The 25,842-nt window shown below is 45.7% G+C and overlaps 1 protein-coding gene and 1 long non-coding RNA gene across 13 annotated transcripts in view; one reads left to right on the top strand and one right to left on the bottom strand.

Moving 5' to 3' along the window:
- LOC125632950 (uncharacterized) overlaps positions 1-25,842 on the top strand; it is a 40,145-nt gene that overhangs the window by 786 nt on the left and 13,517 nt on the right. For 3 of the 10 annotated variants that reach the window (XM_048841908.2, XM_075124811.1, XM_048841907.2), the window contains exons 2-3: positions 4,579-4,646; positions 5,345-5,471. The exons of 1 other annotated variant lie outside the window; for it this stretch is intronic. In XM_048841908.2, coding sequence (XP_048697865.1) covers positions 5,438-5,471 — 34 coding nt within the window. In that variant the 5' untranslated portion in view covers positions 4,579-4,646; positions 5,345-5,437. 6 more of the 10 variants (XM_048841910.2, XM_048841911.2, XM_048841909.2 and 3 more) reach the window with 5 other exon arrangements.
- Positions 2,037-25,612, bottom strand: LOC125632951 (uncharacterized). 3 transcript variants are annotated; one of them, XR_007355449.2, is made up of 3 exons: positions 25,525-25,612; positions 17,095-17,273; positions 6,803-6,876 (listed from the first exon to the last, which is right to left on the bottom strand). It is a non-coding gene; the product is annotated as an uncharacterized LOC125632951 (long non-coding RNA). The 3 variants fall into 3 exon arrangements; XR_012666811.1 differs by lacking the exon at positions 25,525-25,612 and adding an exon at positions 24,733-24,841; XR_012666810.1 differs by lacking the exons at positions 6,803-6,876; positions 17,095-17,273 and adding an exon at positions 2,037-3,863.

Genomic DNA, 25,842 nt, shown 5'->3' with positions numbered 1-25,842 from the left:
GGGGGATTAATGAAATCCTCTCTAATTTCATCACTTCTCTCTCAAATAGTGACAACCAGTGCTCCTGCATTTCTCCCTAATTGTCACCAATGGATATAAAATCCATGTAGATTTCTCCCTTTTTCTATCAAATTATTGACCCTTTCTCTAGTCTCCTCCTCAGATTTTGCCTCATTTTCTCTCTAACTCTCCAATGTCAATTTTAACTCTCCTCTAATTTGGGATATTTTTCCATCCATTTGATGTGCTGCAAATTGTCCATCTTTAGGTGGGAAATTGTTCCCCTGAGTCATTCAGCAAATGGGAAGGAGGTTAATGGGTGTAGCCTGGACAGCACTGAGACATGGCTACCTCTGGGGTGGGATGGGATGGGATGGGATGACCGTTCTCTGCCAGCAACAAGGCATGAAAGGGCACAGGAGAAGAAAGGAGGAAGAAGTGTCCCCAGTGGAGACTGTCCAGTCCCAGCTCCTGACCCCCAACTGCCCAACACAGCTCCCCACCCCCCAACCATCAGCTGCCAGTTACATGCCCACCTCTTCTGCTGGCCCCTCCCCACTGCCAGGGAGTCTTCCTGTTCCACGCGCCTATCACTTGCTCTCTTAAAGCAGCTTCCCAAATGCCTCCCTGCTGCCCATGTGAATGGTGTGTGTGGGCAGGAGACTTACTGTCTGTTTCTTGAATTTCCATACACAGTCCCTTCAAACTGTCCCACTACTCTCACTTATTTAAATCAGTATAAAATCCTTTCAGCTCTTGGTGGTTTTCTCTCATTATCTATTTTTTTTCTATTTCCTCTCCAATTCTCAAAGATTGATATATTCTCATCTAGAATACTGTGTGCAGTTCTGATCTCCCATGTTTAAGAAGGATGAAATCAAACTGGAAGAGGTACAGAGAAGAGCTACTAGGATGATCCGAGGAATGGAAAACCTGTCTTATGAAGGAGACTCAAGGAGCGTGGCTTGTTTAGCCTAACCAAAAGAAGGCTGAGGGGAAATACGATTGCTCTCTATAAATATATCAGAGGGGTAAATACCAGGGAGGGAGAGGAATTATTTAAGCTCAGCACCAATGTGGACACAAGAACAAATGGATATAAACTGGCCATCGGGAAGTTTAGACTTGAAATTAGATGAAGGTTTCTAACCATCAGAAGAGTGAAGTTCTGGAACAGCCTTCCAAGGGAAGTAGTGGGGACAAAAGACCTATCTGGTTTCAAGATTAAACTCAATAATTTTATAGAAGGGATGGTATGATGGGATAACATGATTTTGGCAATTAATTGATCTTTAACTATTCATGGTAAATAGGCCCAATGGCCTGTGATGGGATGTTAGATGGGGTGGGATCTGAGTTACTACAGAGAATTTTTTCCTGGGTATCTGGCTGGTGAATCTTGCCCACATGCTCAGGGTTCAGCTGATTGCCATATATGGGGTCGGGAAGGAATTTTCCTCCAGGGCAGATTGGCAAAGGCCCTGGGGGTTTATCGCCTTCCTTTGTAGCTTGGGGCACGGCTCACTTGCTGGAGGATTCTCTGCACCTTGAAGTCTTTAAACCATGATTTGAAGAATTCAGTAGCTCAGAAATAGGTGAGGTTTATTGCAGGGGTGGGTGGGTGAGATTCTGTGGCCTGCATTGTGCAGGAGGTCAGACTAGATGTTAATAATGATCTCTTCTGACCTTAATATCTATGAATCTATGAAAAAAATATATATATACTGTATGCAGTGGTGTAGTAGCCATGGTGGTCCCAGGATATTAGAGGCTGCCCCCTTGATTTATATACAAACTTTTGGTGTTATTCTCCATCCCATTCCTCATGAATCCAAATATTAACTTTTTTGCGGCAGCTGTGCACTGAGTGCAGTTTTTCGTTGAGCTCTTTACAGCAACATGTAGGTCCCTTTCTTGAGTTGATAGTTAATTTACAACCCAGTAAGGTGTATCAGGAGTGTTAGAGAGCTTATTCCTTCACTCTCCCACTTCCCTGGTCCTTCTGTCATGAACAGAGAGCAACAATACCTGAAGTCTGAAGGTGCAAACAATTTAATGTTTATTGGGGTGAACTTCCAGCAATCTTAAATCCAAGTTCCTTTTTCCTTATTTTCGAATCCCAACTTACTTCCTGTTGGCCCCTAATTTATATAGTAATATTCTTAGCTATACCTTAACCAATCATTCTACTGAAATTTACCTAACCAATCCTAACATTATGTAACATGATTAGCTAACCAATTATATCTCACCACCTTAGTTTACACCCAGCAAAATTAATTGTACAGCAGACAGAATCACAGAACCAGACAGAGACCATGCAAATAAACAATAGCAAAGTGGGAACTGTCATAAATATAAAGGGAAGGGTAAATCCCTTTAAAATCCCTCCTGGCCAGAGGAAAAATCCTCTCACTTGTAAAGGGTTAAGAAGCTAGGATAACCTCACTGGCACCTGACCAAAATGACCAATGAAGAGACAAGATACTTTCAAAAGCTGAGGGGAGGGAAAAACAAAGGGTCTGTCTGTGTGATGCTTTTGCCAGGGACAGAACAGGAATGGAGTCTTAGAACTTAGTAAGTAATCTAGCTAGATATGCGTTAGATTATGATTTCTCTAAATAGCTGAGAAATTAAGTTGTGCTGAATAGAATGAATATTCCTGTCTGTGTGTCTTTTTGTAACTTAAAGTTTTGCCTAGAGGGATTCTCTATGTTTTGAATCTAATTACCCTGTAAGGTATTTACCATCCTGATTTTACAGAAGTGATTCTTTTTTACTTTTTACTTCTATTAAAATCCTTTTTTTCAGAAACTAAATGCTTTTTCCTTGTTCTTAAGATCCAGGGGTTTGAGTCTGTGGTCACCTATGCGAATTGGTGAGGATTTTTACCAAATCTTCCCCAGGAAGTGGGTTGGGAGGATTTTGGGGGGGAAAGACGTCTCCAAACAACGCTTTCCTAATAAAAATAAACCCAGATAAACGTTTGGTGGTGGCAGTGGAAGTCCAAGGGCAAAGGATAAAATAGTTTGTACTTTGGGGAAGTTTTAACCTAAGCTAGTAAAAGTAAGCTTAGGAGGTTTTCATGCAGGTCCCCACATCTGTACCCTAGAGTTCTGAGTGGGGAAGGAACCTTGAGAGGAACTATAATGACAAAACAATACAGAAGTAAGGATTTCACAACTACGTCTATAAAGACATAAGGGTTTCCCAGCTGTGTCTATTGATAAGTGAGTTCTTACCAGACAGAAAACTATCAAACTAAATTTCCTTTTACATCTTCTAGGCTCTTCCCTTTCTCTGGAGGTGATAGATCGGATCACCTTCCTAACAGCCCCATATTAACTAGTTTGGAATGTGAGGATGTGACCGTATGCTTCCCAGCTTATGGCTGCCTCTGCTGCTTAGCCAAAGGCATTGGCCTAAGAACAGGGCCTCAGACTGTCACAGTGAGAGAAGGCCCTTACACAGTTTCTTTCTTGTATACCTCTATTGCAATTTGAAGCAATTTGTTGGGAGCAGGAGGGTTGCAGAAAGCAGGCTTGTCTCCCACCGCATGCCTATTCTGAGCGGCGGAACAGGTTGTTGATAGACGCCTTCACTTCACAGGAATCTCCCTCAGAAATCTCCAGAAAACTCTCTTGGAGATACTGGGCAATCCACTGTTGCAGGTTCCTTGGCAGAGCTGCTTTGTTTCTTGCCGCATTAACGGTAACTTTCCCGGGCCACTGTGCCGTCATGGGGGAACCATTGCTGCACACAGGCGAGCTGCATAGGGGCCAGAGCGGAAGCTGCAGGCTTGGAGAAGACCCTGATTCCCTGCTCACCCTCAGCAGCGAGATATCTTCCATAATGATCACATCCTATGGAAAGTATGGGGACAGGAATGATTATCAGTGCCTCCCAAGGTGCAGAGAATCCTCCAGCAAGTGAGCCATGCCCCAAGCTACAAAGGAAGGCGATAAACCCCCAGGGCCTTTGCCAATCTGCCCTGGAGGAAAATTCCCCCCCCGTCCTTGTTATACTTGGAAAATGAAAACTTTTAATCCAGCATGCTGGCTCTTCCCAAGAGCCACATGCCCAGTGTACAGCACGGTCTGGGAAGAGTGATTTACCCTGCCCCTGTGGCTACTCAGTATTTTGAGGGTCTTATGGCTCGTGTGCTTGTCTGGGGTCAGCCAGTTAGTGCAATTATGTTATGCAATTATGTTAAACCCACTTACTGCATCATATGCACCAGTCACCTCCTAGCATTACAAGCACTGCAATCTCGAGCATAGCACCAAATATTAGTGGCTTTCAGCTTCAGGTTGCTGCCTCAAGGCATCCCTGATCCTTATGGCCCCGCGCTGTGCCCCTCTAATAGCCCTGGTCTCCAGCTGTTCAAACTCAGCCTCCAGGTGTTGAGCCTCTGCGGTCCAGCCCTGAGTGAAGCTTTCACTCTTCTGTGATGTTATTGACATAAACTATGACTGTATAGATCATTGTTTCAACCACTGTGGTGCAGAATTCTTCTAGGAATAAAGAGCCTGGGGGGAATTGTGATGTAACATTACTGTCCTCTTCTTGCCCTGACAGGCTGAAGCGTTACATCCCATCCTTCTGGAGGACAGGGAAGGGAAATAGCTGCAGTGAAACCAGTTCAGGTAGGGATTATCAGGGAGTTTCTGGTGGGTTCCTGTTGGATGGAGAAAGGCAGTAAATACATAGGAGGTGGGTGCTTCTGCAGGGTGTAACTTGGTCGGAGGTGGGAAGGGGCAGGAAATACACAGGGTGGAGAAAGGGAGTGGGACAGGGTGTGACAAACCTGCTGGGATTTGTTTACTGTGGTGCCTAGATTCTAGGAACACACCCATGGAGTTAGTGGAAATTTCCTAACTTGTGGAACAGGAAACAACCCCCATCAACTGGGCTGGGAAAATTCCCAGATGCTGGAGCCTGAACCTACTAGCTAGAGGATGCTATGAGATATGAAGGGGCACTCACCATTGCGGCCTAGGGAAGACTCCCATCCCATCCCGCTGCTGGCACTGGGGAGGGTGTTGGGATTCCTGCCAGGGAGTTGTCCCTGCGCCCTGCTGGGGACTCCATCTCCTGTATCAACCTCTGGCTAGTAGGTGAGTGATGTATGTGAAGACCCCTGCCCCCTCTATCTGCTGGGAGTGGTGAAGGGCTCTCTTTCTCCCCTCACCTTGATGCTTCCTGGCTGCTCTGATGGGGTGGGGGTGGGACTCTGCTGACTGTCCACCTTCCAGAACTTCTATGTGATCGGCCCTCCACCCCTGTGAATAGTGGGGTTGTCACTGGGCAGCGGATTCTGAGGGGGTGGCTCTTGCTCTTTCAGGGGCCAGTGAGCTTTGAGGAGGTGGCTGTGTATTTCATCAAGGAAGAGTGGGCTCTGCTGGACCCTGCTCAGAGAGTTCTCTACAGGCAAGTCATGCAGGAGAACTATGATAATTTGACCTCACTGGGTAAGGATTCCTGTTCCCTTGATTATTAGACGAGGAAATGAAGAGTTAAGATTCACAACACCCCACAATGCAACCTCAACTCTGCCTTGTTTCAGCAACACCCCGACAGGCCAATGACACACACATGAGCACTCTACCATCCCCTCCCACAGAACACTTAGGGAACAGCGCACGGGAGCAGGATAGCACAAAGTCTAACACCTTCTCTTTGCTAAGGCAAAACTTGGGGTAGGTCCGGTGTAGGGAACAGAAGCTACCTACACCTGGCCTGCACTCACTGAGCCTACTGCATACAATCCATCTCAGACTTTCATAACGTTACCACCCCTTTACGCTTGCACTGAGGATTCCTTCTGAGTCATTGCTTTCAGTTACCCCTCACTGAGTCCTGTATGCCACCAGACTGCTGACAATCCCCATGCAAGATGTGACGAAGTGGGGGTTTTATTAGTCTTGCTATGTTGCATGTGAGTCTTACTGTCCTGTACGGATACTGTGTGTACCTTAGTTTCCCTGTGTACTGCACCAATACTTCGGTGGTGGGAATTGGGTGTGAGATTTTTGCTGAGGCTCTCGGGGCAGGTGAGACTGCCTAGCTATTTGCAGCTATGTAACCTGAGACCCAGGAGGGGGGTTCAACCAGGTGACACCTTTGGCCCAGGAAGCGAGGCAACGAAAAGGAGGAGGGGCATGAAGGGGGTGTCAGAGGTGAGGTGGCTGGAGGCTGGCAGTCTTGGGGGAACTGGAAGAGGGGGAATCCAGGGTGTCTAGCCCAGGATTCCCAAGATGGACTTGGCTGAAAGTCACTGATGTCTGTAATAACAAGCTTTGTTCTATGCTGTGGTCCTGTCTAAAAATAAACCTCCTCTTTTACGCTGGCTGAGAGTCATGTCTGACTGCGGAATTGGGGTGCAGGGCCCCCTGGCTTCCCCAGGAGCCCTGCAGGTGCAGACTCGCTGTGGGAAGTGCACGGTGTGAAAAGGGGATGCTGAATGCTCCAAGGTCAGCCCCAGGAAGGCCGAAGCTGTGTAAGCTTCTTGCACCGGAGACCATATGCTCAGAGAGAGGAGGCTCCCCCAGAGTCATAGAATATCAGGGTTGGAAGGGACCTCGGGAGGTCATCTAGTCCAACCCCCTGCTCAAAGCAGTCCTAACTGGCTTCATATGAAGTAGTTCCAAAGCATCGCCTGGTGACTCCGTGACACAAGAACACACACTTGTCACTTTTTATTAACACAATCTACAATGCTCAGCACTGAAATGAGGAATACCTGTTCCATCTGGTTTCACATGCATCTCTCTGCGGATCACAGTCACAGCTATGCCAAGCTGCTCCAACTTATCCTTCCACCATTCATTTAAAGCTACAGCTGAAGTGCATGCAGATAAATGCTGGTATTCAAATCTGAGGAACACAACATGTAATGGCATGTGCTTAGTCCTTACTCCTATTGATTAATACATTTTGAGGCCATGGAGTTTCAGCCAGTTACCGTTATAGTGAGCTGAATACCTTGTGTTTGACGAAAACATCTTCCTGAAAGGCATCAGTCTTGACTTGAAGACTGCAAGAGATGGAAAATTTGCCACTCCCCTGCATAGTTTTTTAACCTTTGCACCACGCTTCCTGACTGAATCCCAGTGACATTTGCCTGCTCCAGGGTTAGGGGATATGGGCAGAGTTAAGGTTGTGTTGCAGGGGTGTCATGTAGTTTAGTTTATTTCCTGGTTTTCAGAGGCTTTATCTTTTGCCAACATCCATATGCTGGAATGGCATGAGGCTGCACTGGGCAACTTTAACTCTGCTTTAAAGTACTTTATGGGCGTTTAATTTCCTTGACTTTCTTTTTAATGGACTTGTTTGCCTCTATAACTCTTTCTACACTAGAGCTTTTGCCAGCAATTTATGTCAGGTAGGGATGTGATTTTTCACATCGCTAACTGCCAGAGCTATGCTGGTGAAACTTTTAAGTAGCAACCAGTCCAATACCTCGATGTAGATTTTAAAGCACTTCAAAATATTGCTCTTAACACAGATTTTGATATCAAGGCAAAAATTCCAAGGAGAACTCCTGCCGAAAGTGAGAAAAATCCACAACACGCTTTGTCTGAATGTTGTCAGTGATAAGTCTCAGAGTCAGATGCATGTAGCTCAGGTTCAGTGGCCACAGCATGTCCTCTTGAGCCAACCAATTACTGTGAGGGTAGATTCCTGGAAATTCTGGCTGTTAAAAGAGCATTAGTCTTGCTGCACATGTAAATTTCAGTCTCTTGGACTCATCATTCGATGATGGTGTACGGAGGAGGGTTTTAGGTTTATTAGGAACTAGGCAAAGGACGAGCCTATATAGGAAGTGTGGGCTCCATCTGAACCACAATGGAACCAGATTTCTGACCTGTAAAATTAAAAAGTTCATAGAGGAGATTTAAACTAATGGCTGGGGGAAAGGCAACACATGATTCAGACTGAGACCGATCCTTTGGGTGAGGATCTCTTAATGGGGGTTCTTTACTAGGATATAGAGAGGAGGGACTAGAAGTTGATTAGGTAAAGAAAGGGGAAAAAAATACATAGGCAGGAGTTGTAGACCAAGCTGGATGAGCAAGCACCTTAGAGAGGTGATTAAGAAAAAGCAGAAAGCCTACAGGGAGTGGAAGATGGGAGAGATTAGCAAGGAAAGCTACCTTATTGAGGTCAGAACATGTAGGGATAAAGTGAGACAGGCCAAAAGCCGTGTAGAGTTGGACCTTGCAAAGGGAATTAAAACCAATAGTAAAAGGTTCTATAGCCGTCTAAATAACAAGAAAACAAAGAAAGAGGTGGGACGGCTAAACACTGAGGATGGAGGTTAAGGATAATCTAGGCATGACCCAATATCTAAATAAATACTTTGCCTCAGTCTTTAATGAGGAGCTTAGGGATAATGGTAGGATGACAAATAGGAATGAGGATATGGAGGTAGATATTACCAAGGTACCGAGGTAGAAGCCAAACTTGAACAGCTTAATGGGACTAAATCGGGGGGCCCAGATAGTCTTCATCCAAGAATATTAAAGGAACTGGCACATGAAATTGCAAGCCAATTAGCAAAAAAATTTAATGAATCTGTAAACTCAGGAGTTGTACCGTATGACTGAAGAATTGCTAACATAGTTCCTATTTTTAAGAAAGGAAAAAAAGTGATCCGGGTAACTACAGGCCTGTTAGTTTGACATCTGTAGTATGCAAGGTTTTGGAAAAAATTTTGAAGGAGAAAGTAGTTAAGGACATTGAGGTCAATGGTAATTGGGACAAAATATAACATGGTTTTACAAAAGGTAGATCGTGTCAAACCAACCTGATCACCTTCTTTGAGAAGGTAACAGATTTTTTAGACATAGGGAATGCAGTGGATCTAATTTACCTAGATTTCAGTAAGGCATTTGATATGGTTCCACATGGGGAATTATTAGCTAAAATGGAAAAGTTGGGGATCAATATGAAAATTGAAAGGTGGATAAGGAACTGGTTAACAGGGAGACTACAGTGGGTCACACTGAACGATGAACTGTCAAGCTGGAAGGAGGTTACTAGTGGAGTTCCTCAGGGATCGGTTTTGGGACCAATCTTATTTAATCTTTTTATTATTGACCTTGGCACAAAAAGCAGGAATGTGCTAATAAAGTTTGTGGATGACTGTGATGAAGCGGGACTGTTCTTAATGTTTCCTCTGAATATTGTGGGGGTGCCTCAATTTCCCCTATGCAGTTCTTAAGTATCTAGGTGGTGGGATAAGGGTGTATGATCATTGCAGAGCCCTAGAGGGCAGGTGTGTACAGGGGTCTGGACACAGAGAATTGCCGACACCTTGTTTCCTGGCAACTGATGGCCTGGCCCTTCCCCCCTGCAAGGTGAGAGCTGAAGGGTTGGAGAACAAAGGAATCCGGTGACCTCCTGGCCCGGGAAAGGGACAAAGCCCAGAGGAGGAGGGCCTGGAGAGAGTTTCAATTTGGGTCTGGCTGGGGACATGGAGTGAAGTGCAGACCTGGTTGTGTGGCTCACTGCCCCCCAAAATGGACCCAGCTGAGGGGTCCTGTTCTCTGCACCTACAAGCTCTGTGTTAGACTGTGTTCCTGTCGTCTAATAAACCTTCTGTTTTACTGGCTGGCTGAGAGTCACGTCTGACTGCAGAGTTGGGGTGCAGGACCCTCTGGCTTCCCCAGGACCCCGCCTGGGCAGACTCGCTGTGGGAAGCGCATGGAGGGGCAGAGGATGCTGAATGCTCCGAGGTCAGACCCAGGAAGGCGGAAGTTATGTGAGCTGTGTGTCCTGAAGACAGTCTGCTCACAGAAAGGAGACTTCCCCAGAGTCCTGACTGGTTTTGTAGGGAGCAGTTCCAGAGCATCACCCGGGGACTCCGTGACAACTGACACAAGGCTGGGAGGTATTGCTAATGCAGAGAAGGACCGGGGATATCATACAGGAAGATCTGGATGACCTTGTAAACTGGAGTAATAGTAATAGGATGAAATTTAATAATGAAAGTGCAAGGTCATGCATTTAGGGATCAATAACAAGTATTTTGGTTATAAACTGGGGACGCATCATTGGAAGTAACAGAGGAGGAGAAGGACCTCGGAGTATTGGTTGATCACAGGATAACTATGAGCTGCCAATGTGATATGGCCATGAAGAAAGCTAATGTGGTCTTGGGATGTGTCAAGGTTCCTTCCCCACTCTGAACTCTAGGGTACAGATGTGGGGACCTGCATGAAAGACCCCCTAAGCTTATTCTTACCAGCTTAGGTTAAAAACTTCCTCAAGGTACAAACTTTGCCTTGTCCTTGAACCCTATGCTACCATCAGAGGAGTGAAGTTCTGGAACAGCTTTCCAAGGGAAGCAGTGGAGGCAAAAGAGCTATCTGGCTTCAAGACTAAGCTTGATAAATTTATGGAAGGGATGATATGATGGGATAGCCTAATTCTGGCAATTAATTAATCTTCAACTATTAGCGGTAGATATGCCCAATGGCCTGTGATAGGATGTTAGATGGGGTGGGATCTGAGTTCCTACAGAGAATTCTTTCCTGGGTGCCTGGCTGGTGAGTCTTGCCCACATGCTCCGGGTTTAGCTGATCGCCATATTTGGGGTCGGGAAGGAATTTTCCTCCAGGGCAGATTGGCAGAGGCCCTGGGGGTTTTTCACCTTCGTCTGCAGCACTGGGCATAGGTCACTTACTGGAGGATTCTCTGCACCTCAAAGTCTTTAAAACACAATTTGAGGACTTCAATAGCTCAGACATAGGTTAGAGGTTTGTTACAGGAGTGGGTGGGTGAGATTCTGTGGCCTGCATTGTGCAGGAGGTCAGACTAGATGATCATAATGGTCCCTTCTGACCTTAAAGTCTATGATTCTATGAAAGGTAGGAGCTGAAGAGAAACAGTCAGATGAAAGAGCCCTATTCAATTACATCACATGAAGACAGACAAGTAAATATTGACAAATTTTATAAGTGCTTGTATACAAATGGAAGAAGGCTAAATACTAAGATGGGTGAACTTGAGTGCCTGCTTTTAAAGGAGGATATTGACATAGTAAAAAGAAAAGGAGTACTTGTAGCACCTTAGAGACTAACCAATTTATTTGAGCATGAGCTTTCGTGAGCTACAGCTCACTTCATCAGATGCATACCGTGGAAACTGCAGCAGACTTTATATATACACAGAGAATATGAAACAATACCTCCTCCCACCCCACTGTCCTGCTGGTAATAGCTTATCTAAAGTGATCATCAGGTGGGCCATTTCCAGCACAAATCCAGGTTTTCTCACCCTCCACCCCCCACACACACAAATTCACTCTCCTGCTGGTGCTAGCCCATCCAAAGTGACAACTCTTTACATAATCAAGTCGGGCTATTTCCTGCATAAATCCAGGTTTTCTCACATCCCCCCCACCCCCATACACACACAAACTCACTCTCCTGCTGGTAATAGCTCATCTAAACTGACCACTCTCCAAGTTTAAATCCAAGTTAAACCAGAATATCTGGGGGGGGGGGGGGGGGAGAGTAGGAAAAAACAAGAGGAAACAGGCTACCTTGCATAATGACTTAGCCACTCCCAGTCTCTATTTAAGCCTAAATTAATAGTATCCAATTTGCAAATGAATTCCAATTCAGCAGTTTCTCGCTGGAGTCTGGATTTGAAGTTTTTTTGTTTTAAGATAGTGACCTTCATGTCTGTGATTGCGTGACCAGAGAGATTGAAGTGTTCTCCGACTGGTTTATGAATGTTATAATTCTTGACATCTGATTTGTCAAGACCACACGATCCATCGTCTACAGCCAAGCTCTGCGATACAACCGCATTTGCTCCAACCCCTCAGACAGAGACAAACACCTACAAGATCTCTGTCAAGCTTTCTTACAACTACAATACCCACCTGCAGAATTAAAGAAACAGATTGATAGAGCCAGAAGAGTTCCCAGAAGTTACCTACTACCTACAGGACAGGCCTAACAAAGAAAATAACAGAACGCCACTAGCGGTCACCTTCAGCCCCCAACTAAAACCCCTCCAACGCATTATTAAGGATCTACAACCTATCCTAAAGGATGACCCAACACTCTCACAAGTCTTGGGAGACAGGCCAGTCCTTGCCTACAGACAGCTCCGCAACCTGAAGCAAATACTCACCAACAACCACATACCACACAACAGAACCACTAACCCAGGAACTTATCCTTGCAACAAAGCCCGTTGCCAATTGTGCCCACATATCTATTCAGGGGACACCATCACAGGGCCTAATAACATCAGCCACACTATCAGAGGCTCGTTCACCTGCACATCAACCAATGTGATATATGCCATCATGTGCCAGCAATGCCCCTCTGCCATGTACATTGGTCAAACTGGACAGTCTCTACGTAAAAGAATAAATGGACACAAATCAGATGTCAAGAATTATAACATTCATAAACCAGTTGGAGAACACTTCAATCTCTCTGGTCACGCAATCACAGACATGAAGGTCGCTATCTTAAAACAAAAAAACTTCAAATCCAGACTCCAGCGAGAAACTGCTGAATTGGAATTCATTTGCAAATTGGATACTATTAATTTGGGCTTAAATAGAGACTGGGAGTGGCTAAGTCATTATGCAAGGTAGCCTGTTTCCTCTTGTTTTTTCCTACCCCCCCCGATGTTCTGGTTTAACTTGGATTTAAACTTGGAGAGTGGTCAGTTTAGATGAGCTATTACCAGCAGGAGAGTGAGTTTGTGTGTGTATGGGGGTGGGGGGGATGTGAGAAAACCTGGATTTATGCAGGAAATAGCCCGACTTGATTATGTAAGGAGTTGTCACTTTGGATGGGCTAGCACCAGCAGGAGCTGCAGCTAGCCAGAGATGTCAAGAGTAACAAGAAGGGTTTCTTCAGGTATGTTGGCAACAAGAAGAAAGCCAAGGAATGTGTGGGCCCCTTACTGAATGAGGGAGGCAAACTAGTGACAGAGGATGTGGAAAAAGCTAATGTACTCAATGCTTTTTTTGCCTCTGTTTTCACTAACAAGGTTAGCTCCCAGACTGCTACGCTGGGCATCACAAAATGGGGAAGAGATGGACAGCCCTCTGTGGAGATAGAGGTGGTTAGGGACTATTTAGAAAAGCTGGACGTGCACAAGTCCATGGGGCCGGACAAGTTGCATCCGAGAGTGCTGAAGGAACTGGCGGCTGTGATTGCAGAGCCATTGGCCATTATCTTTGAAAACTCGTGGCGAACCGGGGAAGTCCCGGATGACTGGAAAAAGGCTAATGTAGTGCCAATCTTTAAAAAAGGGAAGAAGGAGGATCCTGGGAACTACAGGCCAGTCAGCCTCACTTCAGTCCCTGGAAAAATCATGGAGCAGGTCCTCAAAGAATCAATCCTGAAGCACTTGCATGAGAGGAAAGTGATCAGGAACAGCCAGCATGGATTCACCAAGGGAAGGTCATGCCTGACTAATCTAATCGCCTTCTATGATGAGATTACTGGTTCTGTGGATGAAGGGAAAGCAGTGGATGTATTGTTTCTTGACTTTAGCAAAGCTTTTGACACGGTCTCCCACAGTATTCTTGTCAGCAAGTTAAGGAAGTATGGGCTGGATGAATGCACTACAAGGTGGATAGAAAGCTGGCTAGATTGTCGGGCTCAACGGGTAGTTATCAATGGCTCCATGTCTAGTTGGCAGCCGGTATCAAGTGGAGTGCCCCAAGGGTCGGTCCTGGGGCCGGTTTTGTTCAATATCTTCATAAATGATCTGGAGGATGGTGTGGATTGCACTCTCAGCAAATTTGCGGATGATACTAAACTGGGAGGAGTGGTAGATATGCTGGAGGGGAGGGATAGGATACAGAAGGACCTAGACAAATTGGAGGATTGGGCCAAAAGAAATCTGATGAGGTTCAATAAGGATAAGTGCAGGGTCCTGCACTTAGGACGGAAGAACCCAATGCACAGCTACAGACTAGGGACCGAATGGCTAGGCAGCAGTTCTGCGGAAAAGGACCTAGGGGTGACAGTGGACGAGAAGCTGGATATGAGTCAGCAGTGTGCCCTTGTTGCCAAGAAGGCCAATGGCATTTTGGGATGTATAAGTAGGGGCATAGCGAGCAGATCGAGGGACGTGATCGTTCCCCTCTATTCGACATTGGTGAGGCCTCATCTGGAGTACTGTGTCCAGTTTTGGGCCCCACACTTCAAGAAGGATGTGGATAAATTGGAGAGAGTCCAGCGAAGGGCAACAAAAATGATTAGGGGGCTGGAACACATGAGTTATGAGGAGAGGCTGAGGGAGCTGGGATTGTTTAGCCTGCAGAAGAGAAGAATGAGGGGGGATTTGATAGCTGCTTTCAACTACCTGAAAGGGGGTTCCAAAGAGGATGGCTCTAGACTGTTCTCAATGGTATCAGATGACAGAACGAGGAGTAATGGTCTCAAGCTGCAGTGGGGGAGGTTTAGATTGGATATTAGGAAAAACTTTTTCACTAAGAGGGTGGTGAAACACTGGAATGCGTTACCTAGGGAGGTGGTAGAATCTCCTTCCTTAGAGGTTTTTAAGGTCAGGCTTGACAAAGCCCTGGCTGGGATGATTTAACTGGGAATTGGTCCTGCTTCGAGTAGGGGGTTGGACTAGATGACCTTCTGGGGTCCCTTCCAACCCTTATATTCTATGATTCTATGAGAGTGAATTTGTGTGTGTGGGGGGGTGGAGGGTGAGAAAACCTGGATTTGTGCTGGAAATGGCCCACCTGATGATCACTTTAGATAAGCTATTACCAGCAGGACAGTGGGGTGGGAGGAGGTATTGTTTCATATTCTCTGTGTATATATAAAGTCTGCTGCAGTTTCCACGGTATGCATCTGATGAAGTGAGCTGTAGCTCACGAAAGCTCATGCTCAAATAAATTGGTTAGTCTCTAAGGTGCTACAAGTACTCCTTTTTTTTTTTGCGAATACAGACTAACACGGCTGTTACTCTGAAACCTGTCATTGATATAGTAGGCATCACAGAAACTTGGTGGAACGATAATCAAGGGGACATGGTAATATCAAGGTACAAAATATATAGGAATGACAGAGTAGATTGTGCTGGTAGGAGTGTGGCACTGTGTGTGGGGGGGAAAATGTATAGTCAAATACAGTAAATTTTTTAAGTGAATCTGTAGGGATAGAAATTCCGTGCTTGAATAATAAGAGAAAGGGAATATACTACGGACCATGATGGTGATTCTGAAAAGCTCAAGGAGATTAGAGGAAAATAGAAAACTCAATAATATTAATAGGGGATTTCAGCTATACCCATATTGACTGGATACGTGTTGTCTCATGACAGGATGCAGAGATACAGTTTAGACACGATTAATGACTGCTTCTTAGAGCAGCTAATCCTGGAACACTCAAGGGGAGAGGCAATTCTTGATTTATTCCTAAGTGGCACACAAAAGCTGGTCCAAGAGGTGAATACAGCTGAACCACTAGATAATAGAGACGGTAATGTAATTAAATTTAACATCCTTGTGGAGGGTGGGGAAATATCTAAGAAGCCCACCACAGTAGCATTTAATTTCAGAAAAGGGAACTATATAAAAGTGAGAGCTAGTTAAATGGAAATTAAAAGGAACAGTACAAAAGTGAAAAGCCTGCAAGCTGCATGGAAACTTTTTAAAAACACCATAATAGAGGCTCAAATTAAATGTGTACCCCAAATGGAAAAAAACAGTAAGAGGACTAAAAAAATACCACCATGGCTAAACAACAGAGTAAATAAGGCAGAATTTTAAGGCCTCACCAATCTTGAGGGTGTCAACAAACATGTGGACAAGGGTGATCCAGTGGACATAGTTTACTTTGGAGTTTCAGAAAGCCTTTGACAAGGTCCCTCACCAAAGGATCTTAAGCAAAGTAAGCAGTCATGGGATAAGTAATGGGTCAGGAACTGGTTAAAAGACAGGAAACAAAGGGTAGGAATAAATGGTCCGTTTTCACAGTGGAAACGGGTAAATATTAGGGTCCTTCAGGGATCTCTACTGGGACCAGTATTGTTCAATGTATTCATAAATGATCTGGAAGAAGGTGGCAAATTTTTCGGATGATATAAAATTACTCAAGATAGTTAAGTCCAAAGCAAACTATGAAGAGTTACAAAGGTGTTACCTGGGGCTTTGCTGAACCCAAAGCTCTTGGTAACTTTACTCTTTGCAAGGCGGTGACAGGAAATAAATCAATGGGGACACGGCCATCCAGCCGATAGATCTGGGGCGAGCAAACATTTTGGCCTGAGAGCCACATCGGGTTTCCAAAATTGTATGGAGGGCCAGTTAGGGGCGGCTGTGCCTCCCCAAACAGCTAGGCGTGGCCTGGCACCCAACCCCTATCCAACCCCCACCCCCCGCTTTTTGCCCCCTGATGGGCCCCCCTGGGACTCCTGCCCCATCCACCACCCCCTGCTCCCTGTCCCCTGATGCCCCCAGACCCCCCACCCCTGAGTGCCCCCCGTCACCCCATCTAACCCCCCCTTCCTGACTGCCCCCCTGGAACCCCTGTCCCCATTCAACCCCCCTGTTCCCTGTTCTCTGACCGCCCTGACCCCTATACACACCCCCGCCCCCTGACCACACCCTTGAACTCCCCTGCCCTCTATCCAACTCCCCCTGCTCCCTGCCCCCTTACCGCGCTCCCTGGAGCGCTGGTGACACTACAGCCGTGCCGCCTGGCTGGAGCCAGCCACGCCACCGTGCAGCACAGAGCACCGGGTCAGGCCGGGCTCTGCAGCTACGCTGCCCCAGGAGCTCTCAGCCCCGCCGCCCAGAGCATTGCGCCGGCAGCGCAGTGAGCTGAGGCTGCGGGGGAGGGGGAACAGCAGGGGAGGGGCTGGGGGCTAGCCTCCCGGGCCAGGAGCTCAGGGCCGGGCAGGAGGGTCCCGCGGGCTAGATATGGCCTGCGGGCCGTAGTTTGCCCACCTCTGCGATAGATAGTTGATGCAATCAGGCAAACAAAAGTGCTTTCACTCAAAGCTTCTACTTTATTTAGTCCCCATCACTTATACACATCCACAATAGGTTAGTAGAGCACCCCAAATCACCCCTAGATTCATATTTACCCAGGGTCACTAGACTTCCAGTGGCCAACTTCCCGTCTTCAGGGAAACATGAGAGGTGTTCATGTATCCAATGAGCTCAGATTTTTTCCTCTTTTTATATCCATTTTGTTAGTATTACATAGCTTGTGCATCGAAATAACTTAGTTTCTGCTTAGCACTTAAGTGTGGAGATTTTCAGCCTGTTAGGAAGGGAATTTTCCATCAGTTAACCATCTGTATAGTAACAGTCAACTATTGCCAGACTTTCCATCTTGCAAAACCACATGCTTTGGAAAAACAGCTCAAGTCAGGAGGGCAGAGGGTTATGTTTACTCCTCGTGGTCTGTTAGTTGTGCTAAGGTTTCAGAAAGGCCTCCTTTTAGCTGCTTTCAGCAATAAGCATAACATTTGGTATTCCAGCTGCAGACAGTGGTTCAGGCATCTTACTGGGCTATCAAAAATCTGCTCCTACAGTCCCCTCCTTAAAGCCCACTTTTTTTTTGTTTTTGTTTTGTTATCATAAGGGGTCTTTATCTACCTATAGTCATCCCCACAAAGGACTCTGGTTGCACCAGAGCTGTGATGCAGCAAAAGCTCAAGGCGCTCAGCTGAGACTGAGCAAATGATCTTCTTCTTGGCATCCCACACTCAGCACACCAGATTATCTGGATGATGACTACACGGTGGCAAGTTGTACATACTCCCCTTCTAAGGGTAAGAGCAATGGTGAGAGAGCCACTGGCTCATCTGTCAGGGGACTTGGAATTGCTGAGTTTTGCGCCAGGTCCAATATGTCATCAGACTGAAAAAGAAAACCGCTACTATTTGGAATACCAAAATGACTATAATGGGGTGCAGGGCCAAATTCAAGATCCCTGTGCCAGTCGGGGACAATTCCAATAATACTTCTCACCACTGGTGTGTTAGGTCCTGGCCAGTTCTTGCAAATATGCATTTAATTTCATTGGTGTTATGATGCACAATAACCATGACTCTACACCCTTCCTGTTTGGCTGCGTGCAGCTGGTTCTGCAAATCAGGGTGTACAGGCAACGTCTGTAAAACAGTTAAAGTCATCTCAAGGGGTACAGGTTTTACAGCAGAGTACAAAGTATTTGTCTCTCTTAACTGATTATATTTAAGTTCCAGCACTTGAAATTCAGAATCACATCCCCAAATCCTATACCATGACACAAGGATCATAAGCTATGGGATTTTCCTTCAGCCATTTCCAAACACACATCATGTACTTTCAGGGCATTTTTGTTGCATTCATGTCAAATTCCACAGTGAAGCACTGGAATGAGTTACCTAGGGAGGTGGTGGAATCTCCATCCTTAGAGGTTTTTAAGGCCCGGCTTGATAAAGCCCTGGCTGGAATGATTTAGTTGGTGTTGGTCCTGCTTTGAGCAGGGGATTGGACTAGATGGCCTCCTGAGGTCTCTTTCAACCCTAATATTCTATGATTCCTTTAAACATCACCCATAATCTATATGTGTCAACCCATTCCATCTATCTTGTTTGCTAATACTTCCTCATTTATGCTCTTAAGAACCCCTGCCCTCGTTTCAGTTGCTCCCCATAGATCCCTTCTTACCCGGCCCTTGCCAGATTTGGGGACCTTATGTAAATTTATCCAGTTTTTCCTCAGCCTTCAGATAATGGCTGGACAGATCACTCACAGTGGGGCTCTAGTGCCAAAAAGTGTGCTAGGCTTAGGTCTGTGATGGCCTTTTTGAGGGAGTAGGTGGGGTTAATTGCCAATTGCTTCTTTACATTGGTTTGAACCACATATGCCCTGACCAAACTAATTACAGGTGGTCCCAAAATTCACACTTTCGTACTTTTTATTCCATGGGGTCCCCGGAGGAGCCATTTTCCTGTCATATTGGCTGCATGTTAATAACTATTTTACCAAGGCACCATTTTAACCACAGTATTATCAAAACATTCTTTATCCCTCTTATAAATTTCTTGAGAACACAGGGCCTCCAAAATGCAGGGCAAAGGAACCTTCCATTCCCCTCGTGGTATCACTGTCTGTAGCCTTGCCTCCCCCAGACCTTCTTGTCCAGTGGTTGGGGTGAAAGGGTTTGTTTTTGCCCAAAATGAACTGTCTTTTCCCCCAGTGCTGTCCTCTTGGGGATGTCAGTCCACAAATGAACACATTTGGACTTACAACAATTAAACAACAGCCTGTCAGTTCCACCTAGTGACAACTGTACCCACCTGGGTAGCTTTTAATTCTCCCCACTAACAAATCCGCTCCCCCACTATCCACATGAGGATGCTGTAGTTGCCACCAAAGTGGTAGAGATTCCGTAGGCACCAGCGTAGACCATTTGCAACCCAAACCATGCTACATTGCCAGTTTTTGCTCATTCCCACGCTCATATTTACTTTGTCCAAATCCAAGCCTTTCAATTTTACTGAAGTGGGGTCATTTCAGTCCAAGGGCCTACGAGTGATTTGTTCTCCTGGGATGTTGGGATCAGTAGTGATGTCAAGGGTACAGTTCACTTTACATTTTCCTGTCACTCATGGATAGTCTCCCCATGCTTCAGACACAATGGGTTTCTGATTCGCATCACCAAAGAGCAGGTCTGCAATCCAAATGCCAGCAGCAGCACACTGGAGTGCATTGTCTCCAAAATCTTCCAGCATCCATATGATGTGACAAAGTTCCTCCTCTACCTTGGTGGGTCTTGCACAAATTGGTGGATTTGCTTGCCTTGGAGCTTCATGGCAGCCCTCAGCTTGGCCATTTTTCTGAACCCACAGTCCAGGTCGACTCCTCCTGTGTCTGACCAGGAGTTGGGAGGCTTGGGGGGAACCCGGGCCCGCCCTTTACTCCGGGTTCCAGCCCAGGGCCCTGTGGAATGCAGCTGTCTAGAGTGCCTCCTGGAACAGCTGTGCAACAGCTACATCTCCCTGGGCTACTTCCCCATGGCCTCCTCCCAACACCTTCTTTATTCTCACCATAGGACCTTCCTCCTGGTGTCTGATAATGCTTGTACTCCTCAGTCCTCCAACAGTCCACGTTCTCACTCTCAGCTCCTAGTGCTTCTTGCTCCCAGTTCCTCACACGCACACCACAAACTGAAGTGAGCTCCTTTTTAAACCCAGATGCCCTGATTAGCCTGCCTTAATTGATTCTAACAGCTTCTTGATTGGCTGCAGGTGTTCTAATCAGCCTGTCTGCTTTAATTGTCTCCAGAAGGTTCCTGATTGTTCTGGAACCTTCCCTGTTACCTTACCCAGGGAAAAGGGACCTACTTAACCTGGGGCTAATATATCTGCCTTCTATTACTGTCGTGTAGCCATCTGGCCCGACCCTGTCACAATGGTTAATAATCTAAAACACAAAGCAGAACAAACTTTTCCCCTCCCTATATAGGGAGGTATCACTAAAACATTTAAGCTAAACTTATTAACTTTTACTCAGACCCATCCAGGCCTGAGTCGTACCCCCCCCACACACACACACACTTTTTCCCTGGGACGGAACTCTTGAACTTTTAACTGTGCTTTTAGCACCCTCTTGAAGCTCAGCAAATTCATCAGCCCTGGTTTGTCTAGGGCTTGCTGAGGCTGGACACATGACTGTTATTAATTTTGCCTGTGCGTACATGTTTTACTGGAGAGTGGGTAGTTTTCAGTAACACAAGGGACAATCCTACCAGATATTCCCAATGCTGCAAAGCCCAAACTAGTGCCAAAAACCTTCTTTTCACAGGGAGTAAATCCCCTCTACTTCACTTAACGTTTTGGAGGCATAAGCCATGGGGCAGAGCCTTGTTCTATAGTTCTGACTCAGTACTGCTTCCATTCCCCTATCTGTAATTGCCAGCTGCAGCACAAACACTGTTTCACCCTGCTCCCTTCTTTAACAATTCATGCAGTGGGGCTGCCTTCTTTGAAAATTCCTCAATAAAATCTCAGCAAAACTCTCTGTTGGTCAGGGGGACACCCCTTGTGTTCCCAAATCACTCCAAAATAATTTACTTGTTGGGACCACAGCTGGGCTTACTTTAAACCCAGCTTCCTGAATCTTTTGTAACATTCTGTCCAGTACCTCTAGATACTCTTCCTTGGTCTGAGTGTAAACTAGGATATTATCCACACACAAAAATTACACTGTCTTTTTCAGACATTCCCACTCGCATCTTGACTACCTGGGCATGACAGTTAATAGGGGCATCGTTCCAGCTCTTGGGGACCCTTGCAAAACATAACTGCTTCCCTTGAAATGGATAAATTGGAGAGAGTCCAGCGAAGGGCAACAAAAATGATTAGGGGTCTGGAACACATGAGTTATGAGGAGAGGCTGAGGGAGCTGGGATTGTTTAGCATGCAGAAGAGAAGAATGAGGGGGGATTTGATAGCTGCTTTCAACTACCTGAAAGGGGGTTCCAAAGAGGATGGCTCTAGACTGTTCTCAATGGTATCAGATGACAGAACGAGGAGTAATGGTCTCAAGCTGCAGTGGGGGAGGTTTAGATTGGATATTAGGAAAAACTTTTTCACTAAGAGGGTGGTGAAACACTGGAATGCGTTACCTAGGGAGGTGGTAGAATCTCCTTCCTTAGAGGTTTTTAAGGTCAGGCTTGACAAAGCCCTGGCTGGGATGATTTAACTGGGAATTGGTCCTGCTTCAAGCAGGGGGTTGGACTAGATGACCTTCTGGGGTCCCTTCCAACCCTTATATTCTATGATTCTATGAAGTGTAAAAGCAAATTTGTAATAGCTTTCCTTATGTAAAGGGATAGCAAAGAAAGCATTGGCCAAATCAAAAACTGAAAAACACTGGGCCCTTCCTACAATGGAGACCATCACCTCCTCATACTTTGCCACAACGGGGGCCATCAGTAGGTTCACCCAATTAAGGGGACAAAAATCTACCACAAGCCTCCAAGTTCTGCTATCACCTTTAAGGACTGGCCACAGAGCAGCATTATTAGGGCTTGTCTGTTCCACTAAAACTCCTTGTCCCAAAAGTTCATCAAATGTTTCTTTCAGGATGGCTTCTGCCTCCTTTGGATACTTATACCGCTTCTGGGGTGGGGGATTGGGGCCTGTAACTAGGATTTCTGCCTCAAATTTACCACATTCTATCAGAATTTTGGCCTACAGCTTCCGGTGTTTTTCTGCAATTGCTAGGACTTTTGAGGGCCACTCCAATTCCTCAGATGCCTTAAGGGCTGCTATCCAGTATCTCGCTGAAATCTGAACTGATTCCCAGGACGTGCCAGGAGGCGTTTCCCATAGGACCCTGTTAGCAAAATCAGCAATCTCAATTCCCTTAAAACGTGAATTCCCAGGATCCCTTTTCCTCCCAAAATCCATTAAACCAAATTGCCCCTTATTTTCCTTTCCCCTAACCGATACAGAATGTTTCTGCAAAAGGGAACAACACTCTGTGCCTCATTAAATCCCTGTAAGGTTTTAACTCTAGCCAGAGATTCAAACAGGTTCTCATTTCTGGGTATTCATCAAGGAATAAGTGGCACCTGTATCTAACAACAAATTGTGTTCCAATGTCCCTCTTTCTGACTCCACATAAAATACGAAGCTCCCCTTTTGGCCCTAAAATAAACAATAATCTTTGGGCCCAATCATTCTTTTGTTAATTTTCTACTTTTCTCAAAACTGTTTCCCAAGCAGTTGCGAAGTAGCAGTAGCAAAGTAAACTTTTCTGTTGCATGGCAAACATATCTTCAAGGGCAGGAAAATACTTTCAGCTGTGACATTAACCCTTAACTTTCAAAACAAAAACACAAGAGAAAAAACAAGTTGAAGGATGGGGGGTTGTGAAGAGAAAGAGTAAACGGAAGGAGGGGGAAGAACGACATAGAAAGAAAGGAAAACCTAAGCCAAGAAAAAGTACCGACAGCAACAACAAATCTAAAAGTGGGGCTTTGTGGACCAAAGCATCTGGTAACCCATACCACTAGCCCCAGTCCTGACTCTGAGAGGAGAGTGAGAGTTGCCACCACATCTGCCGGAGTGAGACTGGGGGTGCCAGCTAGCCTTGCCAGCCATCCCAAGACTGTGCTTCAGCTTAACAAACCAACCAATTTCCCTGCTGCCCTACCCTGGTCAGCGGTGAAGGCCTGACCTCTACCCTTCTTCCCCTCCTGGGTTACCCCCTTGGGGACCAATCTTCCTCACCATAGGGGTTATGGGCCTTGGCGTCTGTAGTTCTTCCAGTGTTTCAAGCAATGGACCATATGGGAAATTCCCAGAAGAGCCCAAAGGAAAAGGAAGCTCATGAGGATCATCCCTCTCATACCCATAATGAGAAGGATACCAGTGGAGATCCTCCTCTGACCCATCACCCTTCCTCAAATTGCAGTCACTGTTACCTTCTGCTCTCCCAACCTGGCTCTGAGAGCACAACTTTGTCCTTTACATTCCCATTATCTGCCTCAATCTTATCCTGAGAATCCTACAGTAAGGCCTTAATAATTCTTTTATTCTCCATTGTCTGATGTTTCAATCCAAACACTTCCTGCTCCAACTTCTTACTCACTCTCTTACTATCACACACTTGCTTTTGTATTCCCACTATCTGAGCCCAGAAGGTGTCTGATTCAGCCTTCAAGCTGGATATCTCTTTGTCTTTCTCGACTTGATATTTCACTAATTCCTCCAATCTTGCCTTTAACTGACCTATCTCTTTACCTACTAACGTCGCTAACATCTGCTTACAGAGCTACAGGAATTCTCTGGGGCTGGTCAAGCTCCCAGGCTTCCAGAGACCATTACTATGCTCCTGTTCAAAATCAGTCAAGCTATTTCCCAAAACAATTTCCAACTATTATTCTTTTCCAGATGTTTCCTTTCCTTTGAACATAATTGCCACTGGCCTGAGCTCTAAGTCTCAGTAATGGAATTTATCCATGAATTGACTCGTGAACTACGACATGAGAACTGTACGGAGCTACCTCACCTCACTGTCCTCTACCTTCTACTGCAATGCAAAACTGCTGGTTTGCCCCAGCCGTCCCCTTTCTCTCCACCAATTCTTGCTTGGAGCTCCAATTCTGTTTCCCCTGGGTTTTACTGAACCTAAAGCTCTTGTTAACTTTACTGTGACAGGACCCCCAGGGTGCGTGCTGGGACTGTGGGACCACTGTGCCCCCTTAACTCTCTCCAGTATGGGCTGTCTCTCACAATGCCTTACTAGTGACCAGCAGCAAACCCCTCTAGGTGCTGTTATCCCTTAGCAGAACCGCATGTGGAGACCCAACACCCACCTAGATTGCATTAATGCTCCGAGAGCCACTCATAAATCACACAGAGAAAGGCACCAGAATCAAATCCCCCCAGCTCCCAGCACAGTACCTCAGGAATATACTGTCTTCCACTGCTCAAGATGACCAGTGCACATTTATTAATTGGTTCGCCACTTCACCAGTGGAAAGTGGATATACACCACCCTTTGCAAAACCTGAGCAGATTTGCCACATACTTCATACAAACTCACTGGTAAAGATAAACAGTAAAACAAATTTATTGACTACAAAAATAGATTTTAAGTGATATTAAGTGATAAGCAAAAAGTCTAGTTACCAAAAGAAATAAAATATAAGCACGCAGTCTAAACTCTCCACCCTATTAGATTGGGCAGCAACTAGATTAAGCAGCTTTTCTCACCCTACTGGATATTGCAGTCCTTAATATACAAGTTTGTTCCTTAAACCTTGGCCAGTCTCCTCTGTTGGAGTCTTGTCATCTTCTCAGTGTTATAGTTGCTTGCAGCGTAGGTGGGGGAAGGAGAAAGGGGCCCTGCATGTGCTCACTGTGTCTGTTTTATAACCTCAGTCCATGTGCTTGTAGAACACAAGTCCAGGCAAGTCTGGGGGGCATTGCTGACTCACCAGACAAGGTTGAGGAATTCCCCTGGTGTGGCCTTATGCAGATGAGTCATTGAATTGTAGCTCCCTTGCTGGACAATGGCTGTTGATGGGTTGTTTGACACCCTGCCCAGGCATTGGTTACTTTGCTTGCTGTTGCCTCTGGGGAGCTGATATCTGGCTGATTCTCCCGCTTATAGTATGTTTTAGTGATAACCATACAACACAATTCTCGTAACTTCATTAATGCTATACATATATGGATAGAGAAATGACTTTCAGCAGGTCATAACATTTCCCCTGATACCTTACAAAGCATGCTTTATATGTAATATCACAATTATATACAGATGGGGAATATTGGGATTACAAGATGCTCCCCCAAGGTATAAGTATATCACATAATCTTTGTGAGGCGGTGGGAGGAAATAAATCAGTGGGGGGACAGCCATCTAGCCGATAGATAATTGATACAAGCAGGCAAACAAAAGTGCTTTCACTCAAAGCTTCTGCTTTATTTAGTCCCCAGCACTTACACATGTCTGCAACAGGTTAGTAGAGCATCCCAAATCACCCCCAGATTTGTATTTACCCAGGGTCTTGAAGAGGTCTTGAGTGGGTAACTGTAGACTTCTAACGGTCAAGTTTCCATCTGCAGGAGAACATAAGAGGTGTCCAAGTGTCCACTGAGCTCAGATTTTTTTTCCTCTTTTTATATCCAATTTGTTAGTGTTACATAACTTAGATTCTGCTTCATAGGTTTTTTGATGAACAAGCTAAATGTGGAGATTTTCAGCCTGTCAAGTAGGGAATTTTCCATCAGTTAACCAGCTGTGTAGCAACAGTTAACTATTGCCAGACTTTCCATCTTGCAAAACCTCATGCTTTGGAAAAACAACTCAAGTCAGGA

This window comes from Caretta caretta, chromosome 2 (assembly GCF_965140235.1).
Source record: "Caretta caretta isolate rCarCar2 chromosome 2, rCarCar1.hap1, whole genome shotgun sequence".
NCBI classification, from domain to species: Eukaryota; Metazoa; Chordata; order Testudines; family Cheloniidae; genus Caretta; species Caretta caretta.
Note: the sequence above shows the minus strand (reverse complement) of the source record. Positions and strands in the feature narration are given on the sequence as shown.